This window comes from Lepidochelys kempii, chromosome 7 (genome assembly GCF_965140265.1).
Source record: "Lepidochelys kempii isolate rLepKem1 chromosome 7, rLepKem1.hap2, whole genome shotgun sequence".
In the NCBI taxonomy this organism is placed as follows: Eukaryota; Metazoa; Chordata; order Testudines; family Cheloniidae; genus Lepidochelys; species Lepidochelys kempii.
In genome coordinates, this window is record NC_133262.1 from 33,638,583 (window position 1) to 33,650,966 (window position 12,384).

Below are 12,384 nucleotides of genomic sequence, written 5' to 3' on the forward strand. Positions count from 1 at the left end.
CTGGGAGCTGTGGGGTGTGTAAGAAGCCTTGTCTGGATAAGCACTCTACCGGACAACCTACCACAGCAACACTGCCTGATCCTACATGGCAGCATGGGAGTGCTGTGAGGTTCCTGAAGGGGTGCAGGGGATGGGCCCAGGGCTGGGGTTTCCTGGAGAGATGGGGGTGCTGTGGCTGGGAGCTGTGGGGTGGTGTGGACCCAAGACAGGGAGTACTGTGCTGGTGGTGTTGGGGAAGAGGAGTCATCTCAGCCATGGTGTGGAGGTGAGAAGGAACTATAGGGATATTGGGGCCAATGGATGGTTGAGGGGGCACTACGGTGGAATGACCAGGGAGTGCTGTGTGGGAGGGAGGGTGAGAACATAAGAACAGCCATAGTGGATCAGACCAAAGGTCCATCTAGCCCAGTGTCCTGTCTTCCGACAGTAGCCAGTGCCAGGTGCCCAAGATGGAATGAATAGAACAGGTAATCATCAAGTGATCCATTCCCAGCTTTTGGCAAACAGGGGCTAGGGACACTATCCCTCCACATCCTGGCTAATAGGCATGGATGGACCTATCCTCCATAAACTTATCTAGTTCTTTTTTGAACCCTGTTATAGTCTTGGCCTTCACAACATCCTCTCGCAAGGAGTTCCACAGGTTGCCTGTACGTTGTGTGAAAAAATACTTCCTTTTGTTTGTTTTAAAGCTGCTGCCTATTAATTTCATTTGGTGACTAGGGCTGTCAATTTATCGCAGTAAACTCATGCGATTAACTAAAAAAAATTAATCACAATTAAAAAATTAATCACAGTTTTAATCACACTGTTAAACAATACCAATTAAAATTTGTTAAATATTTTGGATGTTTTTCTACATTTTCATATAGATTGTATTTTGTGTTGTAATTGAAATCAAAGTGTATATTATTTTTTATTATAAATATTTGCACTGTAAAAATGATAAACAAAAGAAATAGTATTTTTCAATTCACCTCATACAAGTACTGTAGTACAATCTCTTTGTTCTGAAAGTGCAACTTACAAATGTACATTTTTTGTTACATAACTGCACTCAAAAACAAAACAATGTAAAACTTCAGAGCCGACAAGTCCACTCAGTCCTACTTCTTGTTCAGCCAATCGCTAAGACAAACAAGTTTATTTACATTTACAGGAGATAATGCTGCCCTCTTCTTACTTACAATGTCACCAGAAAGTGAGAATAGGCATTTGCATGGCACTTTTGTAGCTGGCATTGCAAGGTATTTACATGCCAGATATGCTAAACATTTGTATGCCCCTTCATGCTTTGGCTACCATTCCAGAGGTCATGCTTCCATGCTGAAGACATTACTTAAAAAAAAATATGTTAATTAAATTTGTGACTGAACTCCTTGGGGGAGAATTGTATGTCCCCTGCTCTGTTTTACCATTCTGCCATATATTTCACACTATAGCAGTCTCGGATGATGACCCAGCACATGTTGTTCATATTAAGAACACTTTCACTGCAGATCTGACAAATGCAAAGAAGGTACCAATGTGAGATTTCTAAAGATGGCTACTGCACTCGACCCAAAGTTTAAGAATCTGAAGTGCCTTCCAAAATCTGAGAGATGAGGTGTGCAGCATGCTTTCAGAAGTCTTAAAAGAGCAACATTCCAATGAGAGAACTACAGAACCCGAACCACGAAAAAAGAAAACCAACCATCTGCTAGTGGCATCTGACTCAGATGATGAAAATGAACATGCGTTGGTCCACACTGCTTTGGATTGTTATCAAGCAGAACCCGTCATTAACATAGACGCATGTTCCCTGGAATGGTGGTTGAAGCATGAAGGGACATATGAATCTTTAGCACATCTGGCATGTAAATATCTTGCAACGCCAGCTACAAAAGTGCCATGAGAATGCCTGTTCTCACTTTCAGGTGACATTGTAAACAAGAAATGGGCAGCATTATCTCCTGCAAATGTAAACAAACTTGTTTGTCTGAGCAATTGGCTGAACAAGAAGTAGGACTGAATAGACTTGCAGACTCTAAAATTGTACATTATTTTGTTTTTGAATGCAGTTTTTTATTACATAATTCTACATTTGTAAGTTCAGTACTTGTATTAGGTGAATTGAATAATACGATTTCTTTTGTTTCTTTGTACAGTGCAAATACTTATAATCAAAAATAAAGTGAGCACTGTACACTGTATTCTGTGTTGTAATTGAAATCACTATATTTGAAAATGTAAAAAACATCCAAAAATATTTAAATAAATGGTATTCTATTATTGTTTAACAGTGCGATTAGTCACAATTTTTTTAATTGCGTGATTAATCGCAATTAATTTTTAATGACTTGATAGCCCTATTGGTGACCCCTAGTTCTTGTGTTATGAGAAGGAGTAAGTAACACTTCCTTATCTACTTTCTCCACATCAGTCATGATTTTATAAACGTGTATCATATCCCCCCTTAGTTGTCTCTTTTCCAAACTGAAAAGTCCCAATCTTATTAATCTCTCCCAGTTTTCTTAATCTCTTATTAATCTTCAGCCATTCCATACCCCTAATCCTTTTTGTTGCCCTTTTCTGAACCTTTTCCAATTCTAATATAACTTTTTTGAGATGGGGCGACCACATCTGCATGCAGTATTCAAGATGTGGGCATACCATGGATTTATAAAGAGGCAATATGATATTTTCTGTCTTATTATCTATCCCTTTCTTAATGATTCCCATCATTAGTGGGGGAAGCAGCCCAGGAGAGTGATCCAGGGGTGCTGTGGAATGGGGATGGGGTGACCAGGGAGAGCTGTAGAGGCAGTGTGGGGACAGGAGTGACCAGGGAGTGCTGAAGGGTTGTAAGGGAAGGGAATGATCAGAGAGTGCTGGGGACTTGCGATGGGCAGTGTGTGTGATCAGGGAGTACCGAGGGGTAGTCGGGTGTGTGTGTGTGACTGGGGAATGATGGGGGGATGACCGAGGAGTGCTGGGAGGTAAGGGAGGAGTGAGTGGGAAGGTGACTGGGGAGTGCTGGGGGGGTTATGGGGAAATGATTGGGGTAATGGGGGTTGACCAGGAGTGCTGGGAAGGTGACTGGGGAGTGCTGGGGGTGTAATGGGGGGTGACTGGGGGTGTAATGAGGAGGTGATGGGAGGTGCTGGAGCTGTAATGGGGGTGACTGGGGGGTAATGGGGGGTGACCAGGAGTGCTGGGGAGGTGACTGGGGAGTGCTGGGGGTGTAATGGGGGGTGACTGGGGGTGTAAGGAGGTGGTGATGGGAGATGCTGGAGGTGTAATGGGGAGGTGACTGGGAAGGGCTGGGGGCTAATGGGGGGTGACTGGGAAGGGCTAGGGAGTAGTGGGGGGCACCAGGAGTGCTGGGGGGAAAGCGAGGGTGACCGGGGCGGGCTGGGGGAGTAGTGAGGAAGGGGGGTGCCCGGGGAGGGTTAGGGAGTAGCCGGGAGGAGAGGGGTGACTGGGAAGAGCTGGAGGAGGCGGGGAGGCCGCAGGCGGTAGCGGGGACGCGGGTGACTGGTCGGGCCGGCGGGCAGATCCCCGGGGCGCTGGGGAGGTCCCGGCTCTCCCGTGACGGGGCGCGGAGCCCAGGCCGCGGGCGCTATGGGGGTGTCTCGGCCCGTCCCGGTCCCTCCCTCGCTCCCGCCTCTCCCCGTCACGGGGGGCGGGCCGGGCCGGCCGGGCGATGTCGGCTGCAGCGGATGCGGCCGCGGCCGGGCCGGAGGCGCTGGGCCCGGCCAACTCCCCCTGGGTCTCCGCTGGCGGGCTGGCGCCGGGCCCCGGCTCCCCCGCGCTCTGCTGGGCCGCGCTGCTCGCCTGCCTCAGCCTGGCCTGCGCCTACGTGGGCAGCCTCTACGTGTGGAACAGCCACCTGCCCCGGTGAGTGCCCCCCCCCCCCGGTACCAACCCACCTGCCCCGGTGAGTGCCCCCCCCCCGGTACCAACCCACCTGCCCCGGTGAGTGCCCCCCCCCCGGTACCAACCCACCTGCCCCGGTGAGTGCCCCCCCCCCCGGTACCAACCCACCTGCCCCGGTGAGTGCCCCCCCCCCCCGGTACCAACCCACCTGCCCCGGTGAGTGCCCCCCCCCCCGGTACCAACCCACCTGCCCCGGTGAGTGCCCCCCCCCCCGGTACCAACCCACCTGCCCCGGTGAGTGCCCCCCCCCCCCGGTACCAACCCACCTGCCCCGGTGAGTGCCCCCCCCCCGGTACCAACCCACCTGCCCCGGTGAGTGCCCCCCCCGGTACCAACCCACCTGCCCCGGTGAGTGCCCCCCCGCCCGCGAACCACCTGCCCCGGGGAATGATCCCCCCCGGTACTGACCCAGGCCCCCCGGTACCAACCCACTTGCTCCGGTGAGTACCCCCCCCCCGGTACCAACCCACCTGCCCCAGGGAGTGACCCCCCCGGTACCAACCCACCTGCCCCAGGGAGTGACCCCCCCGGTACCAACCCACCTGCCCCAGGGAGTGACACCCCCCCCGCGAACCACCTGCCCCGGGGAATGACCCCCCCCAGTACTGACCCAGGCCCCCCGGTACCAACCCACCTGCCCCAGGGAGTGACACCCCCCCCGCGAACCACCTGCCCCGGGGAATGACCCCCCCCGGTACTGACCCAGGCCCCCCGGTACCAACCCACCTGTCCCGGGGAGTGACCCCCCCGGTACTGACCCAGGCCCCCCGGTACCAACCCACCTGCTCCGGTGAGTACCCCCCCCCCGGTACCAACCCACCTGCCCCAGGGAGTGACCCCCCCGGTACCAACCCACCTGCCCCAGGGAGTGACCCCCCCGGTACCAACCCACCTGCCCCAGGGAGTGACACCCCCCCCGCGAACCACCTGCCCCGGGGAATGACCCCCCCCAGTACTGACCCAGGCCCCCCGGTACCAACCCACCTGCCCCAGGGAGTGACACCCGCCCCGCGAACCACCTGCCCCGGGGAATGACCCCCCCCCGGTACTGACCCAGGCCCCCTGGTACCAACCCACCTGTCCCGGGGAGTGACCCCCCCCGGTACTGACCCAGGCCCCCCGGTACCAACCCACCTGTCCCGGTGAGCGACCCCCCCCCCCCGTACCAATCCACCTGCCCTGGGGAGTGACACCCCCCCCCCACAAGCCACCTGCCCCAGTGAGTGACCCCCCCCCCCCGGGTACTGACCCAGCCCCTCTGGTACCAACCCACCTGACTTGGTGAATGACCCCCTCTCCCAATCCCGACCTGCCACCCCTCGAGCCATCTCCCCAGGTGAGTGACACCCTGCTCCCCAGTACTGAACCCCCCCCACCCCTGAGCCACCTGCCTTGCTGAGTGACACCCCCCCGTGAATGACCTGCCCCAGCTCCCGCCCCCAGACACCTGCCCCGGTGACTGACACCCTGCTCTGTGGTACTGACCCGGTACCCTGGAACCACCTGCCCTGGAGAGTGACCTCCCCGGTACTGGCTGGCCCAGTTAGAGGGAACCCTGGCATGTCCTGCCCAGTCACCTATCCAGGTGAGGAGGAGACTCTAGACCCACTTTGCCCCATACTCCTGGGATGCCCCCTGCCTCTCCAGCAACCCCAATGCCCTGGGACTTCCCAGGGCATTAATCAGATGAGAGGGGCATGTTACGCCCCCATAAACACAAACCAAACCTCAGCCTAATAATCTTTGTCTCTAGAATGTGTGTGTGTGGGGGGGGGGGGGGTTGATGAGAGGAAGAGTGTGATCCCTGACCCACCCTGCACCTTCTTCACCTTGGGTTGTTTCCAGCTCTGGGTGGGGAGTTAGTGGGTTAGAGTGTGAGGGGGAGGGAGTCAGGTTACCAGCTTGGGTTCTATTCCAAGTACTGTGAGGAGAATGATTAAAAGGGAGAGGGGTGGGAGGAGCCAGGACTCTTGGGTTCTATACATATATATATATCGCTGAGACAAACAAGTTTATTTACATTTACAGGAGATAATGCGGCCCTCTTCTTATTTACAATGTCACCAGAAAGTGAGAACAGGCATTTGCATGGCACTTTTGTAGCTGGCATTGCAAGGTATTTACATGCCAGATATGATAGAACCCAAGAGTCCTGGCTCCTCCCACCCCTCTCCCTTTTATATATATATAAAATTGGTAGAAACATTTCTCTTGCTGTGAGGATTTTATAAAATGCAAATATTGGGTGCAGTGGGTGGGTCATGGGGACATGATGCAAGCACATACACTACAATAATGACTGGGGGATAGAAAGCACCAGGTGCTGCTATTCACCCCTCGTCATACACTGGCTGTTAGGAGGGTACAATGGAATTGGGAGGCAGCACATTCACAACTGATGAAAGGGATTGTTAAAAGATGTTATCCAGTGCATAATCTGTGGAACTCACTGGTTCATGATATCAAGGCCAAGAGTCAAGTGAACTTCAAGACATATTTAAAAAAGCAAGGTTCCTCTTAAATTCTCATGCATTTAAATTGAACACCTCTGACAGAACTGGGAATGGAACCCAGCAGGAGTTCTGACTCCCAGTGTTCTGCTCTAACCCTTCAAGAGGGATTAGGGAGAAATCTCCCTTATATGTTGCTGGTTATTGTTATGTGTATTGCAACAGTTACTGAGATCCCTCCCCCACCCCCCACTGGGCTTTGCACTGCACAGACATACAGTGAGAGACAGCCCTCTACCCAGATCTGGCCCCCTGTAGTATCTGCATTGCCCATAGGACATATTCAGATTGTGCAAAATCTTGGATATTACTTTTTTTTTTTTTAAAGAACCAATCTAGCCCTTGTGCTTCATAGATTCATTGATTCTGAAGCTAGAAAGGACCACAGTGATGGCCCATTCTGACCCTCTACAGTAGCTAGGCCATCGCTTCTGGCTGGGAGAAACTGTCCAGTGCCTTAGAATGGAAACTCTTTGGGGCAGAGGGGCTGTCTCTTTCCTCCAAGTTTGTGCAGCGCAATGGAGTTCTGGTCCGTGACTGGACAATTCACATAATAATAATAATGGTAACTGACATAGTGTTGCCTTCCTGAGTCTGCAGAGAGCCTGAAATGATGTCTGGAGGAGATATGAAGGCCTCAGTCCTCTATGGGAGACAAATGCCAGTGTTAACTGTTGCATGGCCAATAAGCAGATGATATAGGAGAAGTTGTGGGAATTGGCAGGAAAATCATTAGATGTGAAGAGCCACAAAGATGGGGAAGAAGGAGGGAACTCCGGGAAGGAGGGTGGGGAAGGAAGAGAAATAAAGGCCAGTGGGATATGGGGTGGGGGAATTCTGTCCCCAACATGAAATTGTCATTAACAGTGGGACCCGGCTCCCTCCCCCAAATGAGCTCGACGCCCCGGCTTACATCAAGACACACAGAGGGAAAAGCATAGCCCAAGCTCATACAGTGGGTTCGTGGCAGAGCCAGGAATAGAACCCAGGAGTCCTGAGGACCTAGCCCCTAGGCCGCACGACAGAGCGGCCTCCGTTCCTCTGCGCCCTGAAGGTTTGTCTCCATTTGCAGAGACCACCCGGCCGTGATCAAGCGGCGATTTACCAGCGTTCTGATCGTCTCCGGCCTCTCGCCACTCTTCGTCTGGCTCTGGAAGGAGCTGACAGGCATTAAGGTAAGATTGTCACCTGTTCCCTATCTCCTCCCTCCCCGATATCTGCAAGCTGGGCTGCCTATGTGGGAGAGTAGTCATGTGACTCGTAGCAGGCTGGGACAGTCCTGGCTGATAAGGATAGTCACGTGACACTTGTCTTGTGAGGGCCCCAAGGCCAGTATGTTGAAGTGTGGAGCCGGAGGCTGTCCCTCAAGCCCTGGGACTCCCTTGCAGCTAGCCTGGCCCTTCACATCGCCCCTCCTTCCTGGCTAATCCCATCAGGGAGAATCTTTTTAGTTAGTGCTGTGCCAGCCACTGCCTCACCCTCTGGGTCTGAGTATTGTATTACATGGGTGCTTGCACACCCTGATCAAGATCAGGAGCCCAGTCATGCCGGGGACTGCACAGACCCCCCCCCACAAACCGAAATCAGGGCCCCATCGTGCCGGGTACTGCACAGGTGCACAGTGAGAGACAGGCCCTGCCCCGAAGAACTCAACAGTCTAAACAGACACAGAGTGGAAGAGGAAACAAAGGCACTGAGAGGAGAAGGGACTAGCCCAAGGTCTCTGGCAGAGCTGGAATAGAAACCAGGAGCCCTGAGTGCCAGCCCCATGCACTAGTCACTGGGGTGCAGGAGGTGGCTGCAGGGCTGGGCCAGGGGGTGATGGCCTGCATGGTCTTGATCCACATGTGTCTTGTGTTTTGCTCAGCCAGGTATATCCCTGCTAGTTCTGCTGGGCTTCCGACTGGAGGGCATTGTGCCAGCGACTCTACTGCCCTTGTTGCTCACTATGGTATGTGTGGGGCTAATGCCCTAGGGCTGCCTTGCCCCAACCTGCTAGGCCCTGATAGAGGCTCTGCTGGGAGCAGGTGCCTGCTTTCTCTTGGGGGCCAATGGCTGGCCTGTCAAGCCGCCTTCTCTCCACCCTCGCTTGCTATAGTGTGCCAGCAAACACAGAGATGCCAGGCTCAGTCGTCTGCTCTGTGCTGCTGCCCTCATTGCAGGGCATGGACTCCTCCATGGTGGGGATGTGGTGCAGGCTGCTTTGTCCTGACTTTGCTAGCAGACTGTGCATAGAAGAGCTGCCCTTCTGAGATCAGTCGGAAGGACTGTGACTCACTGAGCAAACAGGGCTTAATGGTGCTGAGCTGAGATTTCCAAATTGCCCAGGGCCTTTAGGTGCCCATTAAAATGCCAGGGAACCAGGCACCCAGATCCTTTATGTGATGTTTAAACAATGGCTGTTGTCTCGGTGTGGGGACAGGACTGACAGCTGGGGTAAACCTGAATGCCAAAGGGGATGCTCACTCAGCACCTCCTTTTCTGTCCTAGGTCCTGTTCCTTGGGCCCCTCATTCAGCTCTCGATGGACTGTCCCTGGGACTGGGTTGATGGACTGAAGGTCATGTTTGGTAAGGCCTTGCTATTTAGATGATGGTAGCACGTAGGAACACAGACCGAAATCGTCTCCTCTCATGCTGCGTGCCGGGTGCTGCATGGACACAGTGAAAGACAGTCCCTGCCCTGAGGAGCTCACAGTCTAGCTAGACAAACGGTGGGAGGGGAAACTGGGGCATGGAGAGGGGAAGGGATTCACCTGAGGCCATTGGCAGAGCCAGGATTAGACCCCAAGAGTCCTGGCCTAGCTTGAAGTCTCTAGACCACGCTGCCTGTAACAGCAAGCTGCAGGGAGTGTTGGTGGTGAGCTAAGGGACTAGTGGGCATAGGTCGGCAGAGCTCTGTGTCTCCTGGGAGCTGCTCAGAGCTAGTGGGAGTGCACAGGGACAAAGAAGGGGGTCCCATAGTCAGGGGAGGGGGCATCCTCGGCCTGGTCTGTGCTTTTTGTTCATATCTATTGAGATGAGATGCCCAAGCAGCACTGGGGAGGGGAGCTCTGTGCCAGGCCTCCACAGGACATTCCAGAGACTTCTAGCAGCGCCAGACACATAATGCTACCCCCCTTCTCCCTGCAGACCCCCACTTCTGGGTGCTGTGCCTGAGCGACATGCGCTGGCTCCGCAACCAGGTGATCGCACCCCTGACAGAGGAGCTGGTGTTCCGGGCCTGTATGCTGCCCATGCTTATCCCTTGCACCGGCCTGGGGCCAGCCATCTTCACCTGCCCGCTCTTCTTTGGTGTCGGTGAGTATCCAGCACTGCTCAGGCCCCCTGACTGAGCCGCCCCACGGTGTCCAACAGAGCTCCCTCCCCAGCTACTGCAAAGCATCCAGGCAGGGTCAACAGTATGGCTCTGAGCACAGCTTCCATCCCCCACCCCCAGGTTGCTGGGAGTGGTGGGGGCAGAGTCAGGGGGCATGTGACCTAGGCCCAGCATTGCTCTTTCCCATGTCACTCTTTCCCACCCCTCCTCTCTGTCTGTCTCCCTTCCTCTTCCTGTACCCAGTGGGACTGAGGGGTTTGCACTGATCCCCACCCCACCCCAACCCCCGAGCAGCTTGGCAAGGGAACAAGTATCTACCTCCTCCCATACAATGAGGGGAAGGCTGAGTTCTGCTTCTCTGCTCCCCTCCCCAGTCCCACTGAGCACAAAACAAGCCCTTCTGAGCTAGGGGTGTCTGCCTTGGGCACAGGAGCATGGATTAGAAGCCTCCGCCCTGTGCACAACCCCCTGCCTGGTGCCCATTAGGGGCCAGCATGCTCACAGAGACGGGGAGCAGGTGCAGGTGGGGTTGGTGCAAGCAGGGTTCTCCTCAGATCAGCTCCTGCCAGTAGAGGCTGGGGAGGGGGGCTGGGCTAGCCACAGGCATTGATGGACATTTCCCTCTTCCAGCTCACTTCCACCATGTTATTGAGCAGCTACGGTTCCGCCAGGGCAGCATAGCCAGCATCTTCCTGTCGGCAGGTAGGAAATGGTTGCTAGGGCAATGGTCCTGAACTAAGGACCCCTAGACCAGCACTATCTTAGCCTGCTCTGGGTGCAGCTGGTTGTGTGTGAACCTGTCAGCGTGTCCTCCTCATTACCAGGGATAGAGGTAGTTATGGTCAAACCCCTACCTAGAGCAATCACACACATCTAGCCAGCCCTGGAGCTCCCCTGGGCCTGTCTCTGGCTCTTGACTGAGGAGAATCCCCTCCCTCAGCCTCACTCCCAGTCTGGCAGACAGGTACAATGTGTGCCTGTACCACTGGTGTGGAGATGCAGCCATCTCTGGGGAGGGGAATATGTATCGCCCCACTGTATTGGAGGCTGTTGGGTCAAAAGCACAATGAGAGCAGCACAAGTTGTCTGTGAAGGGTCTGGAGCGAGTTGGGGGTGGGGGAGGATGAACAGCAGCTTCCCTCCAGAACAGCTGGTGAAGTCTGGAGGGAAGCTGCCCGTGGTGAGCAAGGCAGCAACAAACACCAGAAAAGAAGGGGATGCAGTAAGTGGGAAGCCAGTGGATACAACCCCAGTGACTGAGTTCCATCATCAAAGGGGAGCTAGTAACAGAGCTGAAATAGCCACAAAAGGGTAATACCTAGAAAGAGGAAAAGTTAAGGGAAGACCAGGGAAGGAAATAGGCTTACTAAACATCCTTTAGACAAGGTAAAGTGACAGGAACAGAGACATTGGCAGAGGAGGGTTAATTGTTCAATCAGCCAAGAAGCCAACACATCAAGAAATACATGTCTTTATTGAAGCTGAAACGCAAAACAGTATGAAAGGGTGGGGTTTATGTTCTAGTCCATTGTATTTTCTAAATCAGAATTCTTTTGTTCATTAAATGTAAATTGTAATCTATAAAGTCAGTTTAATTAACATAATTGTAGTTAGTTTGGCCTCTCTCTGGATCCCTGATGGTGGGAAAAGATGTGGCAACTCTGTTTTAAGCACACACAGTTTTTTGCCAGAAGTGATCAGTCGTGATACTGTATAAGGGAATTTCAGTGGCTCTCTTTCTAAAAGATTCTACTCTCTCCTGCAGCTTTCCAGTTCTCATACACAGCTGTCTTCGGGGCCTATACAGCATTCATCTTCATTAGGACAGGTCAGTGCTGCAGGTTGCCTTCCTGTGCAGACAGAGTTCCCTCCCCAGCCTGGCATGGAACCACCATCCATTTCTGTACCCTCTACCACAGGGGCTCTAGTGAGAGAAGACCAGATGCCTGTCTTGGAAAGAGTCCCTTCCCCTGTTTATGCCCAGTGTTCCTCCCTTATAACCAGTTGGGCTCCAGTTTAAGTTCCCTCTAAGCGCTGCAGCGAGAGAGGGCTGGGGGGGTTGCCTCTCCCCCAGGGCAGCCTGCACCCCAAACTCCCCCCCACCAACCTTGTGTCACACATCACCTCCATATTGGTGCACATAAAACAAAATTCATTCTGCCCATGGATGTAAAAAATTTGAGAGAACACTGGCTCCAGTCCCCCCAAAGTTGAGTCACAGAGCTGCTTCAGCTCATCTCTAGGGGTATGAATACATGGTTGTAACACACTGTGGTTAAAAAAAAAACCCTTGTTCTCTTCTCCCATCCAGGACACCTGATTGGCCCTGTGTTGTGCCACTCCTTCTGCAACTACATTGGCTTCCCTGCCATCTGTGCTGTCCTGGAGCATCCCCAGCGCCTCACTGTTGTCATCTTCTATGTGCTGGGCATGGTGCTCTTCCTCCTGCTCCTGCTCCCCATGACTGACCCAGCTTTCTTTGGAGACATCCCTATTTGCTCTCTGCCTGCAGCCAGCTCCGGCTTCTCTGTGTGTTCCTGACATCTGGGGCACGGGTTTCAGACCCGACAACACCCCCTGCACCCTCCCACTGAGAGCAAGAGATATATTTTTTTATTATTAAAGTACTTTGGAAGGTG

The 12,384-nt window shown here is 53.6% G+C and overlaps 1 protein-coding gene across 2 annotated transcripts; it reads left to right on the forward strand.

The window, feature by feature from the left end:
* Window positions 1-3,478: 3,478 nt before the first annotated feature.
* On the forward strand, window positions 3,479-12,384 carry RCE1 (Ras converting CAAX endopeptidase 1). Of its 2 annotated transcripts, XM_073352073.1 has the most exons (9): window positions 3,479-3,885; window positions 4,040-4,074; window positions 7,501-7,603; window positions 8,296-8,379; window positions 8,919-8,997; window positions 9,559-9,726; window positions 10,376-10,447; window positions 11,511-11,573; window positions 12,057-12,384. In XM_073352073.1, the coding sequence occupies exons 1-9, from the start codon at window positions 3,604-3,606 to the stop codon at window positions 12,284-12,286; spliced, it is 1,116 nt and encodes a 371-aa protein (XP_073208174.1). In that variant the 5' UTR covers window positions 3,479-3,603; the 3' UTR covers window positions 12,287-12,384. The 2 variants fall into 2 exon arrangements, with proteins under 2 accessions (XP_073208174.1, XP_073208173.1); XM_073352072.1 differs by lacking the exon at window positions 4,040-4,074 and having other exon boundaries at window positions 3,603-3,879.